Source organism: Schistocerca cancellata, chromosome 2 (genome assembly GCF_023864275.1).
Source record: "Schistocerca cancellata isolate TAMUIC-IGC-003103 chromosome 2, iqSchCanc2.1, whole genome shotgun sequence".
NCBI classification, from domain to species: Eukaryota; Metazoa; Arthropoda; class Insecta; order Orthoptera; family Acrididae; genus Schistocerca; species Schistocerca cancellata.
Window position 1 is genome coordinate 426,174,212 of NC_064627.1, and position 27,480 is coordinate 426,201,691.

General features: G+C 39.4%; 1 protein-coding gene across 1 annotated transcript in view; it reads right to left on the reverse strand.

The window, feature by feature from the left end:
* Positions 1 to 27,480, reverse strand: part of LOC126154588 (uncharacterized) — a 114,051-nt gene that overhangs the window by 43,013 nt on the left and 43,558 nt on the right. The window contains exon 4 of the mRNA XM_049916160.1: positions 11,116 to 11,224. Coding sequence (XP_049772117.1) covers positions 11,116 to 11,224 — 109 coding nt within the window. The remainder of the gene's footprint in view (positions 1 to 11,115; positions 11,225 to 27,480) is intronic.

A 27,480-nucleotide genomic window follows, 5' to 3' on the forward strand; every position in this document is an offset into this window, starting at 1 on the left:
GAACGCTTCACAGTGTAGGCAGGTCAGTTGGTAAATCACGTGGGTGCTTTCACACGTGGCTCTGCCTTTGATCGTGTACACCTTCCGGGTTACAGGACTGGAATAGGTGGTGGTGGGAGGGTGTATGGGACAGGTTTTACACCGGGGCAGTTACAGGGGTAGGAGCCAGAGGGTAGGGAAGGTGGTTTTGGGATTTCATAGGGATGAACTAAGAGGTTACGAAGGTTAGGTGGACGGCGGAAAAAAATTTGAAAAAAAAAAAAAAAAAAAAATATATATATATATATATATATATATATATATCAGACATTTTTTACAGTACAAAGAGTTTGGGCAGAGATGTCAGTCGACTCTGCCCAAACTCTTTGTCTTTAAATATGTCTGCTTGTGTCTGTATATGTGTGGATGGATATGTGTGTGTGTGTGCGAGTGTATACCCGTCCTTTTTTCACCATAAGGTAAGTCTTTCCGCTCCCGGGACTGGAATGACTCCTTACCCTCTCCCTTAAAACCCACATCCTTTCGTCTTTCCCTCTCCTTCCCTCTTTCCTGATGAGGCAACAGTTTGTTGCGAAAGCTTGAATTTTGTGTGTATGTTTGTGTTCGTTTGTGTGCCTGTCGACCTGCCAGCACTTTCATTTGGTGAGTCGCATCATCTTTGTTTTTGGGTATATTTTTCCTTCATGGAATGTTTCCTTCTGTTATAACCATATATATATAAACAAAGATGATGTGACCTACCAAATGAAAGCGCCGGCAGGTCGACAGACACACAAACGAACACAAACACACACACAAAATTCCAGCCCTCGCAACCAACGGCCGCCCCGCCAGGAAAGAGGGAAGGAGAAGGAAAGACAAAAGGATATGGGTTTCAAGGGAGAGGGTAAGGAGCCACTCCAATCCCGGGAGCGGAAAGACCCACCCTAGGGGGAAAAAAGGACAGGTACACACTCGCACACACACACACATCCATCTGCACACACGCAGACACAAGCAGACATTTGTAAAGGCAAAGAGTTTGGGCAGAGATGTCAGTCGGGACGGAAGTGCAGAGGCAAAGATGATGTTGAAAGACAGGTGAGGTATGAGCGGCGGCAGATTGAAATTAGAAATTAGCGGAGATTGAGGCCTGGCGGATAGCGAGAAGAGAGGATATGCTGAAGGGCAAGTTCCCATCTCCGGAGTTCTGACAGGTTGGTGTTAGTGGGAAGTATCCAGATAACCCGGACGGTGTAACACTGCGCCAAGATGTGCTGGTCGTGCACCAAGGCATGTTTAGCCACAGGGTGATCCTCATTACCAACAAACACTGTCTGCCTGTGTCCATTCATGCGAATGGACAGTTTGTTGCTGGTCATTCCCACATAGAACGCATCACAGTGTAGGCAGGTCAGTTGGTAGATCACGTGGGTGCTTTCACACGTGGCTCTGCCTTTGATTGTGTACACCTTCCGGGTTACAGGACTGGAGTAGGTGGTGGTGGGAGGATGCATGGGACAGGTTTTACACCGGGGGCGGTTACAAGGGTAGGAGCCAGAGGGTAGGGAAGGTGGTTTGGGGATTTCATAGGGATGAACTAAGAGGTTACGAAGGTTAGGTGGACGGCGGAAAAAAATTTGAACTATATATATATATATATATATATATATATATATATATATATATATATATATATATATATATATATATATATATATATATATATATATATAAAAAGAAAGATGATGAGACTTACCAAACAAAAGCGCTGGCAGGTCGATAGACACACAAACAAACACAAACATACACACAAAATCTAGCTTTCGCAACCAACGGTTGGCTCGTCAGGAAAGAGGGAAGGAGAAGGAAAGACAAAAGGATATGGGTTTTAAGGGAGAGGGTAAGGAGTCATTCCAATCCCGGGAGCGGAAAGACTTACCTTAGGCGGAAAAAAGGACAGGTATACACTCGCACACACACACATATCCATCCACACATACAAGACACAAGCAGACATTTGAAAATGTCTGCTTGTGTCTTGTATGTGTGGATGGATATGTGTGTGTGTGCGAGTGTATACCTGTCCTTTTTTCCGCCTAAGGTAAGTCTTTCCGCTCCCGGGATTGGAATGACTCCTTACCCTCTCCCTTAAAACCCATATCCTTTTGTCTTTCCTTCTCCTTCCCTCTTTCCTGACGAGGCAACCGTTGGTTGCGAAAGCTAGATTTTGTGTGTATGTTTGTGTTTGTTTGTGTGTCTATCGACCTGCCAGCGCTTTTGTTTGGTAAGTCTCATCATCTTTCTTTTTAAATATATTTTTCCCACGTGGAATGTTTTGTGTTACATATGATACAGGTACTGTAAAAAATGTCTGATATATATATATATATATATAACACAAAATTTATATAGATCACAAACTATTAATTTCATTTTTTCAGTGGGTGTCTGAACTGAACTTCCAACATCAAATCTGTTTGTGAAATTTATTGCCCAATACTCTATTGATGTCAATCACAATCTGGGTCTGACAACACTGTTGAAGATTGCTTATCAGACAATTGTGCCTCTTTGACGTGTATTGATTAAACAGCTATCCCAAAAGACCAAGATTCTGGTGCATTTTTACAAGAGTGTGAGCTCGATCTTGCATCCACTAGTCTGAAACTTGAACATGCATCAGTTTCCCGACCCACCTATGGTGTCACATATCTCAGAACATTTTGCTCCTGTTTACTCCATTACATTGGTGGCACACTATCTTTGATGTTTTGCATGCCTTATCACATCCTTACATCAGCAATTCTGCTGAGTTTGTGGCCCCCAAAGTGGTGTGACGAGCAATGCAGAAAGATTTCTGGTGCTGGTCACGTAATTGCAGCCCATGTCAGAAAAACAAAACTGGTCACCACATGACCTCCGCTACCAATGCATTCCCCACCCCTACAGGTTGTTTTGCCCACATTCATGTTAACAATGTAGGACACCGTCCTTCCTCAAAGGAACCACTGACCACCTGAGGTGGAATTGGCATTTTATGTTGATAGCATATTTTAATGACTGATGATTATCAAGAAAACGATGGATTGGATGTGATAGGTTGAAATGGTAATGATTTGACAATGTGTGTTCTCAATCCCTTAGCAGCCACAAGGGCTCTTTGTGTTTCTTGGCTTCATTCCTGTTGTATATCCCAAGATTCCTGATGTGCTGGTTTTGAGGCATAAGACAGGAAAAATTGATTGCCAGCATCTTGTATCACTGAAGAAATGGTAGAATGTGGGCGACTCAGCAACCATAATGAAGTACAGGGTGTGTAATGCTCACCACAATGCCACACTTTGTAGTTCTTGCAGCTTTTATATCTTGTCTGCATACTCCAAAATCAGGTTATATCACTTGAAACAATCATTTGCAGTTACTACGAAATGTAACTACAGAACACTATCGTTAGATGTGTTCAACAAAGCTTTCACTGTAATGAAAGTAAATTTTACCAACTTTATGGAGTTGAATGTAATGAACTGTTTGTCCAAATTGTCAGATGCCTGAGAGATGAATATTATGCAAAATAAACATGTCAGCATGCTCAAACATTTTTTTATGCCAAGAATTTATTGAAGGAATATGGCTTATGACAGGACCAGTAGAAAATAAAGTGGCATAAACACATAACTTGTATCACAAATGTTATGGAAATGGAAAGCACTATTGATGTATGGATTTCACAGAATGGATTGTTAGCCAGGGGCTCATATTGTTAGCCAATAAACAGATTGCAAAATATGTTTTTGCACAAACATACACTTTTTTTAAATTTATCAATGCCTATTGACATTAGCAGTCTAAAAAAAGGGCAAATTATAATGTCAGCAGTGTAGTTTTGTAGAATTCTAGTGTGAGTGAATTATGAGCTATCGTATTTCGAAACAATCAACACTTGTTTGTGCCATTCAATCTGTGTAGTTGTTTGGTATCACGCTGTTATGTTTGTTTACAGTGTGGTTGTGTGTTCCTCGAGCTCACTAAGACTTGCTAGTCAGTTAGTGTTTGACAGTCCAAGCAGTAGTTTGTTAGTGGATGATGGGATTTACTAATACAGAAAAAGTCAACATGCTCATGGCATATGTACAGTGTAGGAAGGATGCAGTTTGTTCTCATATGGTGTATGCGGCAAGATATCCCAATAGACAAAACCAATCTTCAATTATTTATCAACCTTGCATGAGGAAGTGGAACGAGTCAGGCAAGTGTCACATACAGTGACTAAGCCAAAAACCCAACTGAAGGACATGGTTCACAACATTGAGAAAAAAACAAACGATGTTAAAAAGAGCCACAGCCTGATCGACTTAGATATTACAAACAATGTGATGAATGCAACAACAAACTTAAAAATGCTGATGACAGACTTCCTTAAGAAGATGATGCATGCTATAGTGATTGTATGCACTATTCCATACAGATACAAATAACAGAATGGAATGACAAAATTGCCCTAACGAACATCTACATAATGAGCTCTGTGTCATGCTATAACCTTGCTACTGCAGTTAACATAAACGTCTTCCTCAGCTAAAGTGACTACACAAAACATGGGCTTCACTTAGTGTTTAAAGGAAAAGATAAACTTTGCAAAACATACAGTATGCGTTGTTGGCATGGTCCAACAGACCAGCATTATTAACAGTCAAGCCTAACCTACCCTCTGCAGAGAAACATCTGAGAAGAACTGATGAGTCTATAACAGCAACACAACCAGAAGTAGACAGAGAATCATCAGCAGGTATATTGCTACCTAGGATGGCAAGGGAAGCAGCAACAGAATCAAACAAGTCAAACAGGACTGCTTCTTCATTGACCCTCTCCTAGGCAGAAGTGGTTTCTGCACAAAAACATGATGTTGAAGAGGTACCATCAAGAGGAGCAACAGAAACACTACCACAAAAGAAACGAGAAAGGAAATAAAAGTGGAGTTTTCTGCAATTACTGCAGCAACAGCACCAGCAGCAATGACTCCAACATCTCAGTCAACGACTTTAACAGCTTCAAAATCAGTAGAAGTGCCAGTAACAGCAGTAGCACCAGCATCGATACTATCAGCACTAATGACTCCACAGCAGAGGTAATAGCAACAGCAGTGGCACCAAGAACACCAGCCACAGTTAGTGTCAACTTAAGGCCAAATTTGTCTCTAACAAAAAAAGAAGGATTGTTTCTATCTCCCCCTAAAAAGGATCAACGTGACAAATTCAGTTAAGGAGCAGTCTCACACAATGCTATGCATAAATCTAGACAATCAATTGTAACTAATGAAATAATGCCAGAATCTTCTCATGGAAATGTACTGACTAATATAAATCATTATTCTGTCCCAAACATCTATTTTCATAAAGTGCAGGGATTTAGGAATAAACTAAATGAGTTAGAACTTTTAACAAACATCAACAGTGAAGTATCAGCTGCCCAAATACTATGTGTGACTGAGCCCTTTATGAAGTCCCTTGAAATAGAATCAGATGTGTTACCACAATTCAGACTAGTGCACCATTTTCCAATGAAAAACTTCAGAGGTGGAAGAAGCTGCATATTTGTAAAAGACAGTGTTGCAGCTACTCCACTGGACATACACAACTCCTACTCTCTTCAAAAAGACATAGAACTGTGTGTGATGGAAATCAAAGATTTTAATGTTCATGTAACATCAGTTTATAGATCTCCCTCATGCAGCTTGCACTCCTTTTACAGAAATTTTTCACCAGTATTAGAAAAAGTGATGAAAAGGAAACCATCAAGGGTGATAATCTGATGTGACTTTGACATCAGTTTCCTCACAGAAGGTGATGATAATTCTGACTTTAAAAACTTTGTGAACTGTTGGTTCCTTGATATGAAGGGTACATCCCTAAATAGCGTAACTAACCAAACTGTAAGGGCTCTTGACCAAGTGGTTAGCAACATGGATTGTCCTGTTAGATCTATAGATCTATAAATCTGGGATTTCCTGACCATACTGCATTGATTACACAGACAGTCTTTCTGGAATGTAAATGTCAATGACAATACAATGCAGAAGTTTCTGTCAAAGTAATGTACTCAGTTTTCTGTCCCACTTGCAGAGAGAAAACTGGGAGACCATATACTCCTCTCAAACAGTAGATGAAATGTTTTGAAACTTTTCTGAACATTATCTGTTATTATTTCAACTGTAATTTCCCTTTCAAAACAGAAACCATATGTAACAACAGAGCAGCCTCCAACTGGATCGCAATAGGTTTCATAACATCAGCAAAGAGAAAGAGAGAGCTTTTCTCTGACAGAAAGACTAACTTTGGTAACACTGAAAAATTCAAGAAATACTTCACTGAATGCAACAGAATATTTAGGAATGTGGTGAATGCTGCTAAAAAACTACAAGATGACTTTCTTCTGTAGTCTTTGTATAATAAAAGCAAATGCATATGAAAAATAATCAGTGCAAAAATAGGTAGAAATAGGAAAAGTGTAACATAAAACTTAAAGAAAATTCAACTTTAATTACTGACAAGAGGAAGTAGCTCAGGAATTAAACTAATACTTTATTGAAGCCATAGAAAAACAAACAGAGATCTATAAAGTAGTTCCTCACTCAGTCAATTCTCAGTTTCTTATCACCTGCATCAGTAGCAGAGATAGAAAAGATAAGCAGTAGTAAAATAAAAAAAAATATCATCAGCAGGAGGAGACATGACCCCCTGCTTCCTTCTTCATAAATGCAGTAAACTTATTAGTAAACCACTGTCTCACATAATACGTGCTTCATTTTCTGATGCAGTATTTCCAAGAAAACTTAAAATGGCATAACTAATACCCATACATAAAAAAGGACCTAAAGAAGATCCTGGCAACTGCAATCCAGTTGCAGTGCTCTTAGTGTTCAGTAAAATATTTGAGTATGCAGTGGCTGCCAGACTAAACTCACACACTGGACTTGCATTTGGGAGCAGGACAGTTCAATCCCGCATCCAGCCATCCTGATTTAGGTTTCCCATGATTTCCCTAAATCACTCCAGGCATATACCGGGATGGTTCCTTTGAAAGGGCATGGCCGACTTCCTTCCCCATCCTTCCATAATGCGATGAGACCGATGACCTCGCTCTCTGGTCTCCACCCCCAAACAACCCAACTAAACTCTTTTCTTAGAAAAATAACATTCTCTCTCCTGCTCAGTATGGTTTTCAAGAAAATAAAACAACTACTGATGCAATATATGAATTCTTTGATTCTGCCCTACAACTGGTTGACAAGAAATGTCCAGCTATTTGGGTCTTTCTTGACCTCACAAAGGCTTTTGACATGGTGAACCATGACATACTTTTGCAAAAGTTAGATTGATATGGGATAAGGGGAACTGCTTGTGGCTGGATCAGTAGTTATTTTAAAGACTGAACACAGTATGTTCATATAAATATAGTGAATCAGTCAGGTATCCTAAATGTGGTGCACTCATTTACACAAATCATGAAACATGGCATGCCACAGACTCAGTTTTAGGTCCTTTGTTATTTTTTCTTTATCTAAATAACCTCCCCTCCACCCTACCCACTAGTAATGGATTTTTGTTCACCAACAATGCTAATATCCTTATCTCAGCTGAATCTCTCCAGTCAGCAATCAACAGAAATTTAGCTCAAATAGACTAATGGCTAGCACGAAACAGAGTGCTCCTCAATACAAAAAAGACAACGTGCCTAGCCTTTCACACCATTCAAAATAGAATGCCCCATGTTCCAACAGTAACATTAAGTGACAGCAATACTGAATTTGCCAGTGAGACACATTCTTAGGGATCCACATCATGGACACACTTACATGGAAAAACCACATTGATGTGATTAGTTCCAGGCTAAGCAAAGTCTGTTTTATGCTCCACTCAGTGAGAGATGAGCTAAATACCAGCAAACTGACTTGTATGTCTCAAGTTCTTTTCCATTTGGTACTAAATTATGGAATTATTTTTTGGAGTCATAGTGCGAAATCAGAGAAATTATTCAAACAATCCTGTGCAAGCATCAAAGACAAACATGTAAACCACTCTTTGAAAAATTAAACAGACTGCCTCTCCCTAGTCAATACATTTCTGAACAACTCTGCTTTATTAAACAAAACATCAGTGGACTGGACTGGAACCTGGATAGTTACCACATATTACAAGGTCAAAGAGATTGTTAAGGTTAGTTCCCCATTCAACTAAACTGTTCAGTGACAGTGATAAGTTTATGGGAATCAAATTTTATAACCATTTTTCTGAAGAAATATAAATTATTCATGAACCAACTAAATTTAAAAAAACTTTAAGGGCACTGTTAACAAAGCATTGCTTCTACAGTATACAAGATTTTCTTCAGTGTGATCTATAAACCAATGTGATGTATAGTAAACGAACCAGTGTTATGTGTATATATATGTTCTTTATTATGTTGTACACTTCTGTGTACTGAATGATTGAGAAAGAATATATGTGTAATATATATTCTGTGTGATGTATACTATATGTAATGATGTTGTATGTACATATGTTTTTCGTCATCTGCTTGACTTGTCCCATATCATGTACATTTCTGTACATTGAATGACTGAGTGGATACAATATAATACAATGCATTCTCCGTCAACATATGTTCCACCCCAACTACATCCCTCTCCACGAACAGCTGAATAGAAATGATTATGAGAATCGTTTTAAATTCTGTACATAGACATTAAGATTGGATACTCCAGATGTATCATGTATCTTGTTTAGTGACGAAGCCACATTTACCAGTTATGGGCAGGTAAACCACCAAAACATGCACTATTGGTCTGCTGACAATACCTGTTGGCTTGTGGAACATCAGCATCTAAAGAGTGGAAATGTGTGGTGTGGGATACTGAACCATCAGTTCATAGACCTGTTTTTCATAGGTTGAATACAGAATGTGCACAATTATTGCAGTCTCCTATTAGATCATGTTCCATGGATGCTAGAAGACATTCCTCTGCTGACGAGGAGGAACCTGTGGTACCAACATGATGACTGTCCATCCCACAGAGCACAAAGTACTACAGTATGTCTTCATGAATCATTTCCAAATCACTGGACTGGATGCAGAGGACCTGTACCTTGGCTAGCCCATTCCCTGAATTTGAAGCCTGTAGACTTTTTTCTGTGGGGAAAGCTGAAAGAGACTATCTACTATGCCATAGCACCTACACCAGATGATATGCAATGATGTATTACTGGGACCTCCTTCGACATCTCCACTGAAATGCTTGCACATTTGCAGCAGTTGTTCCATACCAGAGGTGGGGGTCTTTTTGAACAAAACCTGTGATAGTCAGTTTCTTGTTACTGGTCAGAATCTGCATAACTAGTGTATGCGCTTGTGTTTTTCTGTAGTGTGTGAGACCACAGTTATTGTACAAGTGTCAGTGTGGGAACTTTTCAGAATATTATATCTTGTAAATGACTCACACTAGGATCCTGCAACAAATACTGACACTTTAATTTACCCTACTTTTAGTTACATTTAAAAATGTGTATGTTTGCACAAAAAATTACACTTTCTAAGTATTATTGCAATCTGTTGATTGGCTAACAATATGAGCCCCTGTCTACCAATCCATTCTGTGAAAACTGCACATCAGTAGCACATTCCATATATATATGACGAGCAGATAACAATGTCCGCACAATTTCTAAATCACATGTATGGGGAAAATGTTTTGCCCCTACCGACAAGAAAATCTGTGGCTGCCACTGGCTGACCCCAAGATGTTTTACCATCTTAATATATAAGCAAGAACTAAATAAAACTGGGATAATCTGGAGGTAGCTTGTCTTTTACAGTAAAACTCATCTGTAGGGTTTTGTTCTCATTCAGAAGGAATCCATTTACTCTGAACCAAATAGATACTTAAGTGATTTTTTTTAAAAAAGAGAAGTTATGTTGTCCATGTATAATGCTGTGTAGGATCTAATTAATGATGGCATCTTGTTAATAACTATTCAGAAGAGGAAAGAACCTGGGACAGATCCCTGTAGTATATGTACCTTAGCTTGTACTACACAATTCCTGTTGATAACAAGGAGCACAAGTTCAGATGGGACAAGAATGGTGGGGCTGAGCCTCATCAAAGAAACCATCCTGACATGTACTTTATGTAATGAAACCACAGAAAATCTAAATGCAAATGGCTGGACATGAATTTGAACCATGCCCTTCCCAAATGTGGAGCCAGTGTCTTAATCATTATGCCAACTTGCTCAGATGTGTACATTAAAGAAGTAGTGGTGCCATTATCCTCTGTAACTAATGATAAGCCACAAAAAAGTTTCACAGCTATTCAGTTCATGGCAGCATACAAATGGATCATATTAACATTGAAATCATACAAAATTAATATCTAATGACAATGAACAAGCATTACTTTCATGACTTTAATGACTTCTCATTTTGATTAAAAAATACAACCAGGAAAAGAACAACAAGGAAAAAAGATTTACTGTAATTTACAATGTAAAATGTATTGAAATAATTAACTTTATATATTGTGAAACTTCCTGGCAGGTTAAAACTGTGTGCCGGACCGAGACTCGAACTCGGGACCTTTGCCTTTCGCGGGCAAGTGCTCTACCATCTGAGCTACCCAACCACGACTCACGCCCCGTCCTCACAGCTTTACTTCTGCCAGTACCTCGTCTCCTACCTTCCAAAGTCATGAGTCGTGCTTGGGTAGCTCAGATGGTAGAGCACTTGCTCACGAAAGGCAAAGGTCCCGAGTTCGAGTCTCGGTCCGGCACACAGTTTTAATCTGCCAGGAAGTTTCATATCAGCGCACACTCCACTGCAGAGTGAAAATCTTATTGTGGTTTATATATTGTTTTTATTCAAATTATCCTGTGTCTAGGTCATAAAGCAGAATCAGTATGTGGGACATGAGAATTAATTTTCCATTGTAATGAACAGCACTGGTGAATTTCACATTATTTGTAACACATCCAAGAACAACTAATAAGAGATAAATAAAAATCAGAAACATTTGAGTCACTGGATATAGGTTCCATAACTTACTTAAATCACAAAAATATGACAAAAACTGAGAATACTTACTGTGGTTGCCAGTATTATTCCCACACAGGACTGGAATGATGCTGTTTCTGTTCTGACCACTGACTGTGAACTGATCCACAGTACATGTCCCATTTCTAGGTGCTTCTAACTACAACACAAAGTGAAATATTGTACTGCAAAAACTAATAACTTGCTTTATTCATCTCTGTAATTGTGGTATTCCATTATTTTTTCTCCTTTTGGAGCTGAATATTATTTTAAGATTTTAATATAATAAATAGTAAGTTATTTTACAGAAGAGCTTCAGATACATATAGCTGTTTGTGAAAACTGCAGCATGTGCTATGGTTGACGAACTTTTGCCTTCAAGGTGGATGCATGGGACTGATGTCTCTAAATTGGACAGCGGGAAAATATTTTAGGAGCAGACTATTTGCAGTCATAAATCACTTCATTAGAATAACAAATCAGACCAATTCACAGCACATCCACCACCATGATGATACCAGAAGTCAACAGCTATCCCTCATTCTATGCTTGCCATACCTAATTCTGTAGCGATTCTTCAGTTCATAGGCGTGGATCCAAAGGTTAGGCATAGGGGTTCATGATTCTCCCCCCCCCCCCCCTACCGACCCCAATAAGTAAGTAAATGCATTTTATCAACCACTGATATAAACAAATTATTATGACTTTATTATAGCATTTCATGAATTTTATTACCATTAGAATCCTAGGCACCTGCAGCATGTTGAACTGTGGGTGTGATTGTGAACTACATATGAGGTGACAATGGGGGGAGGGGGGGGGGAGAGTGGCAGTAAAAGAAAGTGACAGTAACTCCACCCAGAACTGAACACTGGATCCACACCTGCCAATTGCTCCCAGTGTTGACAATAAGGGAACAATTGTTGGGTTTACAGTCAAGTCTCTGTGTCTAATAGCAAAAGTATTTTAGCAAGTGACCATGTTAACATCATTAGGTATGCTGATGAAGAAAAAAGCAAACAATTCATCAGGACTTCTAATTATGGCAAAAATGTCACTTGCTGAAATATAATTCTTGTTGGACATTCTGGTCATTTTGATACCAAGAGGACATTACAACTAAACAAATGTGGAACATTCTTATCCTGCTGAATATATTTAGAAAAATGGAGGCTTAGAAAACATGATTTTGTTGCTGTAACCCTGCTTGCAGTAGCCATAGTTGTGCTTAGTGGATGCTTCTGATATCAAATTTGTTGTAGAAACTCTACTTCCAATGGTAATTAACTAGTTGTGCTTAATGACATTTCTGGTATCACATTAGGTGCTATCTGAGACACTAAACATTTGCTGAAATTTATCCGGGGGGGGGGGGGGGCAACACACTAAATTTTCATTTTTTATGTAAGTGAGGTGGTCAATTTTTTGTATGTCCACAAGAACTACATTTCAAAGGTGCAATGAAAAATTACTATAGCCAAGAAAACTTATGGTTATCCACTCTCTTCTAGAAGTGTATGAGATTTCTACAATGAATAAAAACTCTGTACTCCAGATTCCCACTCTTGTGGATGCCTATGAAACATAATTACATACAACTGTCAGATTTAGAGTATGGAATAGCTATTAGAGTGTGAAATATGAGTTTTCCTGCAGCATAACTATCATACACAGAGAAGGTTAACACTGGTAGTTACAGAATATCGCAAACAATTTGTGAAATACATCCTTTATCAAAGTGTCATACACCACATAGTCACAACAGTGAGCAACAATAGTCACAGAACTCATATCTGCATCAATATAATGATTGAGTTGGACAAGGTACAAAAATGGTTGTGGTGTTTTGGTTTTTATACATTCTTCTGAAAGCCATTATGTTTAACACATTTCTGGCCACTTATCACACCCATGCATTTAAAAAAGATATTTTGTTTTTTAATTGATATTTTTATTATTTTTTGGTGAAGCAAATTGTTATTAATTTTACATTTACCACTGTTACAAAAATTCTGTTTTATTCTCAAATTAACATAGGTACAGAACAGAATTAGAATGGTTGTAGCACTAGAATGCAGAAATTTAAATGGTTAAAAATACATTGACCATAAAAAGAATCATCCACTTTTTTTGTCAATACAGTGAACACTAAAATATAAACAAATTAATTCTGTTAAATGAAAGGGAATAAAAACAACCAAAAGGGCCACTGTGCTGAATGAAGATCTAAGAATTTTCTGTGTATACAGCTCTTCTAAGCGGTCATATTGCAACATTTTTGAAAAATCTAGCAAAAATTATCACTTAAATTTAAAATAAAAAGTGTAATTTGTGGAGTCTACAACAAAGACACAGATAAAGACTCAAAACAAAAACAAGAATTAAAAGAAACCTTATTACAGTATGATATTAAAATAGTAATAAATTCACCTACGAGAGGGGCTGATCGAAGCCAGACCACCACTGACAACATTATCAACAACACCTAAAAAGTGAATGTGAAACAAAGCTCTGCAAACAGTGACCTCTGATCATCACAGGTTAATGTGCTATATCAACAAAAACAGGAGCTCTAAAACAAAAACAGAGAAACACAAAAGAGAAGACAGGATTATGAATATGCAGAAAATGAACATTTTAAAAATAACTCTAAAGAGATAAGGTTGAACTGAAATAATGCAAGCACAAGACACAAATGAGAAGTATGATGCATTTCTTTATACTCTACTGCACAATTTTCATGAAGTCTTCCCCAAATGATCTGTCAGAAAAAGTTGGGTCACTGTATGCAATGAATTGCCAAAGAAATAACCAAACTCCAGACTAGACGGGAGGATCTCAAACAAACACGGAATATAGAGACACATAAACAACACTGAAAAAAGTAGAGGCAATTAATAAGAGAAGCAATGGTCATTTCAATAAAATAGCCATAACAAGTTCAAACCATAAAAGAAAAATGACATTGGACATAATGAACACTGAATAATATAATAAAAAGAGTGTAAATAAGAGAAATATGATTAACTCTATGAAAACTGACAGCACCACAGTTACAAATGAAACAAAAAAATTTAATATACTCAACAAAAAATTCTTAGATGCTATCCAAAATTTAAGATGTGAAAGAAATCATCAGGGACTAGAGGATCCTAGAACACTTGGGCAGCCACACCCTCATTTTTTGTGGAACCATTAAGACAACAGGAACTCATAAAAATAGTTCAGAAATTGAAACCCAAGAAGTCTGCAGGAGAAGATTAAATATCAAATTATTTAATAAAGCATGGCATGTGAATAAAGAAACAAGTGAATGACTTTTGCATACAACAAACTGTTCATTAGGAGAAGATGTATTCAAAAAATTAAAAAGAAGTGAAGTAGTAACAATATACAAGAAACGTGACAAATATGATACAAATAATGTCAAACCAGTATCTTTAATATCTGGTTTCCCAAAAATATGCAGTAGATGAATTACATTGCTAGAGAAACGTAGTATGGTATGCTGATTCCAACAAATGTGGTTTCCAAAAATGGAAAACTACACAAAGAGCCATCTTGAGCCTGATAGAATCTGCTATAGATCTATTAAAATTCAGCCTTTGACACAATCACCCTTACAGTAACAACCGAAAAAATTGTGTACATGGATATGAGGTGCAGTGGTAAAACCACAGAAAACAGTATGTGACTGGGACTCTTGATGCAGATCTGAAATGAGGGCTATTAAACATGTTACACTTCAAGGGTCTGTACTTCATTCAGTATTAAAGTTGGTGAGAAAGAACAAAAAATATAGTATGCTGATGACATGACACTAATATTAAAAAGAATTTGTAAACACTGAAAGACACATGTTTATTTGAACAAAAAATATAGTTTAGGTAATGGTACAGAATGACTGTGGGTTTTTATCTCCTTATACTTTGGAGGTAAGAGAACTGACTCAGCTGTAAGAAACACACTAACTTCATTGATGAATAAATTGTGTACATGAGAGCACAAGTGTGCTAGTACAGACTAAAGTTAAAAGATCTTAGTGTTCATCACCACAGAGGGTTGGTAGACCATCAATAGTCACCACATAGTCCCCTGTCCCACCCGCACCCTGGCAGTGCTGAGCTTGAGGAGGACACTAGTACCAGTGTTAGGTACTGTAGGGTGGAGTGCTGGTCGGGTGGCATCAGAAGAGACAGTTGGCAATATTTCATAGTGAGCCATGTCATGGCAGCTCCCGAAGGGAGACACAACTAGCACTTGTCTACTCGCTCATCACAAATTTGTGTACACCAGCACCGTGTCCTCACACCCTGGTGCAAGTGTTCATACATAGTGATGTGGCACACTGTGAATGTGTAGTGCTGTGTGACAACAATGATTGTGCATCTCTTCAACCACCATACCCTTGTCCACATAGGGTCCTTAGCCAAGGGAATAATGTAATGGACATTCTTCTCAAAAGGAAATGTTCATAAGCAGCAAAGATTAGGGACTCAGTCTGGTGTACCTGGTTGGTGGTAAAGGTCATGCAGAAATGGAAGTACATCGACAGAATCTGCTGTGATCCCCAAAAGAGGTATGGCCTCAACCTATCTGGTCACCCAATCAACAGCTGGAAGGAAATATCTCAATTCATTGGAAGAGGTTAGGGGGCTCACGATGTTGAGGTGGACGTGATGGAAGCACCTCTTTGTTATTTTGAAGCTACCCAGTCATGATTGAATATGGCTTATTCTGTTGGCGTGGTATGCACGCACATGTCCAAGAGTGGCAGTCATTCTTGATGCCAGGCCAAACAGAACACTCTGTGTTGTAGCCATAATGCCTGGGTGCACGTAAACATGAATAGCCTAGAGGAGCCAAATAAAGGGAGTGGAGATTATCAGTCGAAATTTCACACAGTACTGTATGAAAGGAACCAGGAAGACAGCGGGACACTAAGGTCAGCCCTGAATTAGAGTCTTGCTGCAGGTCTGGAATTTCAGTATTGTCCACTTGCGGGTGAGCTAGTTGATCCTTGTTGAAAGTGGAAGTAACGGAGTTCACTCGTGACAAGTAGTCGGCTACCACGTTGTCTGCCCCCCCCCCCCCCCCCCCCCCCCACCCCGAGCTCTGTCAAATATCAGTGGTATAATTGCTAAGAGGGTCCAAGTGTCGAAATCTCTGTGGGGTAGGTTCTTTGTGGGGTTGAAAATAGTGTCCACAAGAGGCTTATGGTCAATCATGACCTCATGCCCTCCAAAGTCCTTGCGGAAGTATTACACAACTTTGTGAACTCCAAGAAGTTCATGGTGAAATACTGACCATCTGCATTGAGGAGCAGTGAGTTTCCACAAGAAGAATCTGAGGGGTAGTGTATTATAGCCAACATGTTGTTGTAGGAGCACACCAACCAACATGTGACTCTTATCCGCTGTGATGGAGATACGTGTGTCAAGCAGTGAGTGCATGAGTATGACGTCATTTGGACGCACTGTCTTAACCGAGATGGACACCTGGGTTATTTCATCCAACCACAGTACCTTACATTTCCCAGAGGATTTTTTTCCTGACCAAAGCATCTGTCAGAGGGGCATGAAGAGAGGTGGCATGTGGCAAATGTCTCCAAAAAAAGTTCAACATTCCCAGAAATTTGTGCAAATCGCAATAGATTGTGGGTAATGGGAGGTCATGGGTAAGCATGATGTAATTAGATGTCAGAAAGGAAATGTGGCATTGACAGTGTGACCAAGAAAGATAACACTCATGTGGCTCGATTGTGTTTTTTCATGTTTAATTGCCACGCCATTATTGGTGACTGCAGTTGGATCTTGAGCTAGGAGTTTTATATGTTCCTCAGTCAAGGGGGAATAGAGCAGGATATTGTCAAGGTAGCTGTAGCAATAAGCTAAGTTACACAAAGCAGAGTCAGGGAGCCTTTGCCAAGTTTGAACTATGTTCTAGAGAGCATAAGGCACAAAGTAGTACTGGAATAAGCCGAAGGTGTAGTTATGCTGTTTTAGGGATGTCATATTTGCACATAGTGATCTGATGGTATGCCTTGTGACAATCTATAACATAAACACTCACAATCTATTAAGTAGTTGGGCGAAGTCATAAATGTGGGGAATGGGATAATTCTCCATGATGGCACAGGCATTGAGTTTCCAAAAATCACCACACAACAGGAATGAACCATTCTTCTTTGGATGAGATGTATGGGGAAAGATCAGTTAATCTCTGAAGGGCATACAGTGCTCACATTTAAAATTTCATTGACAGCTGCTTTTGCTTGGCGCAGTTTCTTAGGAGTGTGGCCCTGTAGTGCATGGGAGGACCCTCTGTAGTTGTTGTCCTGTGGGAAGTACTGTTCATAATCACACCTAGGTGTACCATAGCTTGTGGATGTGGTGAAATTGACAGGGGCAAGGCTTCTGTGGTGGGCATCTCCATGACATAAGTCAGCCACAAACTGATGAGGTGGCTGATAGTGTGGAGAGCATGCACCAGTTTGTCCAATGTGTCGTTGATGAGCGGTTGAAGTTACAAAATGTGTGTCTGCTGGATGTCAATCTTGGAGTGTTGGGTAGTAAGCCCGAACAGGGAGTTGCTGGAGTGAGCAGTCAAGAGAGAGGCTAGCAGTGGATCACTTTTCACTAAAGAAGAGGGGGTCTAAGGATGAAGGAGCCTGTTATACATGTATCCATCAAATGGTGTACCAATTATGCTGAATGCAGGTCTGGAGAGAGGGCAAAATTCTTAAGAAAGTCAATCATGAGGACTGGGTTCTCCATATCAGCTACATGAAAAGTGCAGGGAAACTGAAATCCAGCATAAGTTGAATCTGAAACTCAACTCTGTGATAGACATTGACATGGGAACTGCTGGTGATGTGAACGATGAGCTTCACCAGAATATGCATAGGGACACAAGAGGGGTGAATGTCCCTGGAATCAGTCCCAATGTCTATGAGGAAATGAAGCTTATTATTGTAATCTTAGGCGTAAAGTTTTCAGCTAGGAGAGACCACCATGTCTGATGGTTGTTGTATTAAGCTGACAGTTTCTTGCCACGTCACTGAAGGTGACGTGAAACCAACAGAGTGGATAGACAGGGTGGAGAGTAGGGTGTCTGTCACCCACGCCATCTCTTGTGCTTTGCTGGAGATGTGCCTTGTGATCGTGTGAAGGGTGGCCAGACAACATCAGTGGAGGTGGAACTGGCATAGATAGCACTAGTTACCAGCCATTAGGTGGCAACAGGCAACAGTGCGTTCTGTTGAGTTGTGTGAGTTCTCATATGACCTCTGCCAGCAGAGGGCATCAGACAAGGAGTGAGGATGTTAACACTGTTGCCAACCTTCTCATATGGTGAAAGGCTTGTGGCTGAAAGTAGCTGCCAGTGACAGATGATTCTGTGTCTGATCTAACACCCAGAGTTTAGCCTGTAAAGAATCCACTGAGTGCGAGGGCAGCTGAAGTTGAGATGATGTGGTAAGTGAACAAGCCATAATGTCCAAAGAGCGATGTGTTGCATGGCCTCTAGGCCGATCTAAGCCCAGAGGTGTCACAACAGCTGAGAAGGCTATCTGTTGCTGAGCTGCTTTTTGCTGGATGATATGATGAACTGGCCTATCAGTGGGATGCAATAGGCATTCAATGATAATCGACTTCATGGTAACATACTTGGTTTGTGCAGAAGAGCTCAAAATCAGGTCACTAATGAGGTCAGTCTGGTCATGGAGATCGCTGACCACGCATATGAATCGAGTATCGGCGTTTAGGATGTTAGCCACCAGGGCAAGCCACATCTTTGGACTTTCCATCTGGGGCTGTGGTAACTTGGAGAATCTGCTTGTTGGGACATACTGCATAGAAGTTGGTTGGTGCAGTGTATCATGGAAGAGCAGTGGCAATGTGGCTTGCTGTGATGGTATCCACAGCAGTGGGCATGATGTCCTAATTGAGAATGCCATGCAAAGAAGGAGGTCGGTGAGGTGTGTTGACCAAGGCCCATGGGCAAGCCAGTTTTAATTTTTTTTTTTTTTTTTTTTTTTTTTTTTTTTTTTTTTTTTTTTTTTTTTTGGGATCTAAAATTTAAAAAACCTCTCTCACACCGGCCTGATTTAGCTTCACTGATCAGGATAGTAAAAACATGCGTATATTAAGGGGATTTTCATTCACAAAGCAGGCTTATCACATTCACACAGTTCAATACTGTTCTATCCTGATTAAATTGAGCTTAACTTAAATTCCATAAGGCAGTGAAGCAATTTCGAAGTCTCGGTGCGATGAAAATTGTCAGTTGATCTCCTGAAAACATTTGTAATAATTATTAACTTTCGGTGATCACATGGGGAAGACCAGAGATCTGCTGGTAAGACCGTGTTAGGCTATTTATTTGAAGTAACTGGATATCTTGAGCATACAAAATGGCAGGTTCGTCCAGTGTAAATCAGATGTTCCCCACTGATCCCGTGCAACACAACTTAGTAAGTAGACACTGTCTATAATAACCAGTTAAATAATACGCGAACACACTTACTTTAGTTTAGTTCATGTATTAATTCCTTCTCATACAGAATCTCATCAAGATGGCGACTAGCTCAACAATACATACATATACATCCTCCTTCTTTCACGGTTAATCAGCAAGCATTGCCTCATTCTTTCCATAAGAGAAAACAGATAGCAGAGAAGCTATTCCATGGAGTAAATGGGCGCTCCAAGGAATAATAGGGCTTGAAACTACTTTGCATTGATAATCATCGTATATTAAAGTTTAGGAATCAGTAAGATAAGAAGAGATATTTCGAGATATGTACTGAGTTATATAACTTATAAAATTTCTGAAAATACCGTGGAGAGACCGCTGCAAGAGACATTACAAGGTGAAGCCTTCACGAAGTGTGCTACACAGCACAGCACATGTGGAAGTGAAACCGACTGATGCAGATGGGACAACCGTAGCGGAGGTGCAGTTGCAGTTAGGTTAGGCACATGTGGGCTGATATCAAAAACATGTACATCGGCACAGGAGATAAAAGAAGTAATCCAATTATAAGAAACGAAATAAACTTTATTGTCTGGATAAACTGTGCACATGAGAGAAGACACATACATAACAACAGTGTAGCACTGACAAAAGTCCAAATATTTAAGCATTCATCATCATAGAGGCTTGGTGGATTATCGATAGTCACCACAACTGAAATAGTTGTCAGAAGGAGAGATGGAAAGATCATGAGAAACTGGTTTGACAGCCGAATGGTAAAAATAAGTGTCCACTGCCTGGTGTAGGTGCCAAACTGACAAAGGTAGTGGGTGCATAGAAGCAAGAGGTTTTGGGGTGAATTCTTGCATCAAATTATGTAGATTTCAATCAGTGTTGGGCAATAGTGCAGTCACAGGTTAGGAACATGTGGGCTGATATTGAAAGACTGTACATGAGCGCACAAAACTGGTACTTGCACTATTGACTGCAGCTGTCCTTCACAATTGACATCCAGTGTGTAGGCAGGTAGTGTACAGTCCAATGTATTCCAAGACAATCGATCCATTGTCTGCATAGGCTTGGCACTGGATCCTGGTAAGTAGTTAGTTGGTTGGTTGGTTGGTTGGTTGGGGAAAGAGACCAGACAGCGTGGTCATCGGTCTCATCGGATTAGGGAAGGATGGGGAAGGAAGTCGGCCGTGCCCTTTCAGAGGAACCATCCCAGCATTTGCCTGGAATGATTTAGGGAAATCACAGAAAACCTAAATCAGGATGGCCGGACGTGGGATTGAACCGTCGTCCTCCCCAATGCGAGTCCAGTGTCTAACCACGTAGTTAGTTGGTTGTGTACGGAAAAGCATCCACGATCACCATAGTGGATATTTATCACTATACTCTTTGGAGGTAAGAGAAGATATCAAATTATAAGAAACAATGTGAAAATTACTGTCTAAACAAACTGCATACATGACAGAAGAAGTGTACATAACAACAGTGTAGCAAAGACTAAAGTCCGAAGATCTTAACTTTCGACATCTTAATGGCTTGCTGGACTATTGATAGTCACAGCAACTGAAATAGTCACCAACTCTGAAAATAGCAGTGTTCCCTTTACTCATGAATATACAATAGAAAGATCACATAGATGTATTCATGGATGAAAAAAAGACTGGAAGAGGTTATGTGTACAATTTTTTTGTGAACTGTCTTTGACAATAAGCTGCAATTGAGGTAACTTATAGACCATATCTGGTGTAAATTAAGCACTTTAATATTTATTATGAAACAGTTTGCACATTATGCCAAAAAACAGTGTACCATGCTTGTTTTGGACCATACTTGTAGTATGAAATTAGGCCCTACTGTTTGGGCAACAACACAAAAAAAGCTTTGTATTGCAAAAAAAGTCTATTCAGACCATCCTGGATTAAAAACAGACTTATGCAGAACTGCCTTTCACAATCTAAAAATATTGATATTTCCATCCATGGACATATGCAGAACAATAATTCCATTAATCAAAGGCAATACAAAAAATGTAAATGTTAATTTAGATTAAACAAGAAATAAAGGCCAATTGGAAAGTATACCACACAGACTGAGAACTGCTGAAGGAGATACTAGAGGGAGAGGGCTCGGTGTTGGGCCTCCTTTATTTATTTATTTATTTATTTATTTATTTATTGTTCTGTGGGACCACATTAAGGAGAAGTCTCCATGGTCATGGAACGAGTCAATACATGAAATTATAACACAATTGTAGTAACAGATAAAATGAAATATAAGAAACATATTCAGGTGACAAGTCATAAGTTTAAATAAAGAAAATCAACAATGTAACACTGGAATTTGCTTAATTTTTTAGCTCTTCCAGGAGCTCCTCGACAGAATAAGAGGAGTGAGTCATGAGGAAACTCTTCAGTTTAGTGTTTGGGCTACTGCTAAGATTTTTTAGTTCTTGTGGTAGCTTATTGAAAATGGATGCAGCAGAATACTGCACTCCTTTCTGCACAAGAGTCAAGGAAGTGCATTCCACATGCAGATTTGATTTCTGCCTAGTATTAACTGAGTGAAAGCTGCTAACTCTTGGGAATAAGCTAGTATTGCTAACAACAAACGACATTAAAGAAAATATGTACTGTGAGGGCAATGTCAAAATTCACAGACTATTGAATAGGGATCGACAAGAGGTTTTCGAACTTACACCACACATAGCTCGAACAGCCCGTTTTTGAGCCAAAAATACCCTTTTTGAATCAGAAGAATTACCCCAAAAATAATACCATATGACATAAGTGTATGAAAATATGCGAAGTAGACTACTTTTCGTGTTGAAATGTCACTTATTTCAGATACTGTTCTAATGGTAAATAAAGCGGCATTTAGTTTCTGAACAAGATCCTGAACATGGGCTTTCCACAACAGCTTACTATCTATCCGAACGCCTAGGAACTTGAACTGTTCCGTCTTGCTTATAATATGCCCATTCTGTCTGATCAAAATATCAGTTCTTGTTGAATTGTGAGTTAGAAACTGTAAAAACTGAGTCTTACTGTGATTTAGCATCAAATTATTTTCCACAAACCACGAACTTATTTCATGAACTACATTATTTGATAATGTTTCAATATTACACACAAGAACCTTTACTACCAAGCTGGTGTCATCAGCAAACAGAAATATTTTTGAATCACCTGTAATACTAGAAGGCATATCATTTATATAAATAAGAAGCAGCAGTGGCCCCAGCACCAACCCTTGGGGAATGCCCCATTTAACAGTGCCCCATTGGGACTAAACATCACTACCACTCTCAATATTGCAGAGAATTACCTTCTGCTTTCTGTTCTTAAAGTAAGAGGCGAACCAATTGTAAGCTACTCCCCTTACTCCATAATGGTCCAACTTCTGCAGTAATATTTTGTGGTCAACACAGTCAAAAGCCTTCGTTAAATCAGAGAAAACACCTAACGTTTGGAGCCTTTTATTTAATCCATCCAAAACCTCACAGAGAAAAGAGAATATAGCATTTTCAGTTGTTAAGCCATTTCTAAAACCAAACTGTACAATTGACAGCAAATTACGTGAATTTAAATGCTCCAGTAACCTTGTATATACAACCTTCTCAATAACTTTAACAAACACCGATGGCATAGAAATAGGTCTATAATTATCAACATTATCCCTGTCTCCCTTTTTATAAAGTGGCTTCACTACCGAGTTCTTTAATCGGTCAGGAAACCGACCACTCCTAAAGGAAAAGTTACAGACGTGGCTAAGTACTGGGCTAACATACGTGGAACGATACTTCAGTATTCTGCTAGATACCCCGTCATATCCATGAGAGTTCTTGGTCTTTAGTGATTTAATTATTAACTCAATCTCCCTCTTGTCAGTATCATGGAGGAGCATTTCAGGTAACAGGCTCGGAACACTTTTTTCTACGAGCGCTATATGATTCCCTGTTGGGACTAGGTTTCTATTTACTTCACCTGCTATATTCAGAAAGTGGTTATTAAATACTGTGCATATATGCAACTTATCAGTAACACGGACATTCCCACTACACACTGATTCTATATCCTCGACCTGTCTCTGCAGACCAGCCACTTCCTTTACGACTGACCATATGGTTTTAATTTTATCCTGAGACTTAGCTATTCTATCTGCATACCACATACTTTTTGCCTTCCTAATAACTTTTTTAAGCACCTTACAATACTGTTTGTAATGGGCTGCTGCATTTAGATTGTGACTGTTTCTAACATTTTGATATAATTGTCACTTTGTTCTACAAGATATTTTTATCCCTTTAGTCAGCCACCCAGGCTGCCTGTTTGTACTAGTACCCTGTTTTGAATGTTCTAACAGAAAGCAACTTTCAAAGAGCACGAGAAAAGTCTTGAGGAAAGCATTATATTTATCATCTACTGTATCAGCACTATAAACATCTTGCCACTCTTGTTCCTTGATAAGGTTTACAAAAGTCTCTACAGCAACTGGATCAGCTTTCCTAAAAAGTTGGTAACTATATTTAACATGTGTCGCAGCACAAAAATCTTTTAGACTTACAATTTGTGCATCATGATCTGAAAGGCCATTCACCTTTTTGCTAACAGAATGCCCTTCTAGTAAAGAGGAATGAACAAAAATGTTGTCTATGGTTGTTCTACTGTTCCCTTGCACTCTCGTTGGAAAGAATACGGTTTGCATAAGATTATATGAAATAAGGAGGTCTACCAGCATCCTTTTCCTTGCACAATCACTTATACAATTAATATTGAAGTCACCACATATAACTAACTTTTTGTATATCCTATAAAGTGAACCAAGAACCTCCTCTAGCTTTAACAAAAATGTTGTGAAATCGGAGTCTGGGCATCTATAAATAACAACAGTAAGAAGTTTAGCTCCACTAAATTTAACCACACCTGCACATCATTCAAACACCTTTTCAGTGCAGTACTTTGAAACATCAATTGACTCAAATGGTATACCATTTTTCACATACATGGCTACTCCCCCACACCGCAAAGCGCTCCTAGAAAAGCTGCCAGCCAACCTGTATCCTGGTAAAGGAAGCCTCTGAATTATCTCCTTATTTAAGAAATGTTCTGATATACCAATAATTTCAGAGTCAACATCTATAAGCAGTTAACTAACTTTATCTCTAATACCTTGTGTATTTTGATGAAATATACTAATTCCCTCATTAATCGGATACCTAAGCTTTGTCGAAAGTGGTTTCTTTGTTAGAGAGACTTCCCTTAAGCAGGAATACCTATCAGCTGACTTCAATCTAAAAAAGGTACAGCTCTAACACCCACAACTACCGGAATTTTCCCATGAGTGATCCCACCACCTCCACCTATGCTGTCACCTATAAGCTTTGCCAACCTCCCCTTTCCATACCTGTTGAGGTGCAGGCCATGTCTAGTGAAACCCGTCCTGCTGATAGACTCCACCGACACCACTGAAATGTGACTCATGCCTTCTGTCATCAGCGCACCCCCAAGTCTCATGTTATTAAGCCTGATGGCTGTATTAAGATGAGGCCAATCGTGACACTGAAACAGTTCCATGAAATGCACATTCATGTTGCCAGTCTGAGTGGCTATCTTTTCCAGGTCACCATCTATGTCATACTCCCCATCCCTATCAATACTATTATCAGCCCCACTCACAATCACTACCTGATCCTCTTTAGTAAAATCCCTACATAACCGCCTTATGTTAACAGTCACCTGAGCCAATCCTGCATTAAGCTTCACAATGCTGGTGACCTGGTACTCACTCCCCAAAACTTCCTGCAACTGTTGGCCTACACCTCTACCATGAGAACTACCTAACAGCAGAACCTTCTTCTTTCTCTTAGACTTTGCAACTGTCCTAGCCACCGTAACTGCTGAGGACTGCTGCATACTTCCTACATCTACAGCTACTAGAGATTCCTCTCCACTAGACTCTGACAGTTGGTCATATCTATTACAAACACCAATAGTAAAACTATCTGAAAATCTCCTTCTCCTAGCAGATCTCTTGCCAACAGCCAGCTCCCATTCCCCAACCCCCTTCTCCCTCCTCATCCTATCTAGCTCCTGCTGTGCGTTTTTCAACTGCACCTGAAGGGCACAGATCTTACGCTCCTGCTCCTCTATCAACTTACTCTTGCTACATAACCTGCAGTTCCAGGAGAGGATCTCACCAGAATGCCCACTGGGTTCCCCACTGCATTCCCCCCAGTGAAAATACTTCGAACAAGTCTCACACAGCAATCTGTTCTTGATCTATGTAAATGATATTAAATATTGTACTATAAATTCCAAAATTGTTCTGTATGCCAATGACACGTCCATTGTGTGTAAAAAGGAATCATGTAATGAACTAGAGGCCGAGTGTAATAATGTGACAAAAGAAATTGTTCAGTTTTTTAATGAAAGCCACTTAAATGCAAGCAACAGTAAAACATGTTTGATGGAGTTTAACAAAAGTAGTTTGAATAACGAAATTAAATTATACATTGGCAACGAATTGGTAAAGAAACAGTCTAGTGTAAAATTCTTTGGCATAACAATCCAAAGCAACCTGAAATGGGACACGCATACTGACTCCCTAGCAACTAAGTTGTCAAAAAATGTATTTGCAATCAGTACTATTATCAAGTTCTGTAGAGACACTGTAGTCCTAAAGACTACATCCATGCTCTTTTCTCCTCTCACTTGAACTACGGTATTGAAATCTGGGGGGCAACAACCAAAGCTAATCTAGATAAGCTACTCATTCTTCAAAAAAGGGGTGTGAGAATAATCTGTGGAGCAAAATATAGGGAATCTTGTCGCAAGTTGTTTCCAAAAACAGAGGTGTTAACTGTTATAAACACATACATTCTTAAAGCCATATTGCTTGTGAAAAGACTGCACCCAAACACTTATTCAGATTTCCACCAATAAAATACTAGAAATAAAGAAAGATTTTACATTGGCAGCCACAGAACAGCACTTTACGAAAAGGGGCCTCAGTACGCAGGTATAAAATTAGCTAATGCACTGCCTAGTGCAGTCATGGCTCTTCCTACAATTAAACTGAAACATCAGCTTAAGAAATTTTTAGTAAGACACCCTCTCTACACATTAGAAGAGTACATTTGCAGCATCATATGTGAATAGCAGTGCAGGTCTTTGTGCACAAACATCTGTTCATTGTCATAGTGGGAAGTGGGCAGGTAGCTGATGTGCAGATTTTGGTGCCATCATATTTTAATTGCTCCACTAACTGTGAAAGTTCCCCCATGACAAGTAGTGGTGCTGCCACTAAGTAGTTACTGGAATGTGTAGAGGCTCACTGTAAGTCATTTCTGTCACAGATGCACCAATATACCATTTTTGGACACACTCTTGAAGCTTTTTCATACTGCATCATGCCACTCTCCCGTAGGCGTGCGCAGGAAGGAATGGACAGGTGGCTTCAGTTCTTCATCGCTTGAGAATTTCACTCTCCCAAGGGTTGTTTCAAACTGGGGGACAAGTAGTAGTTACTGGGAGCCAAATAAGGGCTGTACGGAGAATGGTCAATGATTTCCCACTCAAATTTGGCGATGAGATCTGTTGTGGTGCGGGCGATATGAGGGTGGGCTCAGCGTAGCTTTGTTAGTGGCTCACAGTACCTAGCCACATTGATTGTTGTACCTCTTTCCAGGTAGTCACCGGGCAGAACTACTTACCTATTCCAGAATACTGAAGCCATCACCTTACGCGTTAATGGCGTTTGCTTGAACTTCTTGACATTTGGAGAACTGGAATGCTGCCATTGTTTTGATTGTCCCTTAGTCTCTGGTATAGAGTAGTGGACCCAAGTCTCGTCTCTGGTTACAAAGGAATTCGAAAATTCCTCACCCTCTTCCCTGTAACGGCGCAGGAAATTGTGGGCACTTTCAATGCACTT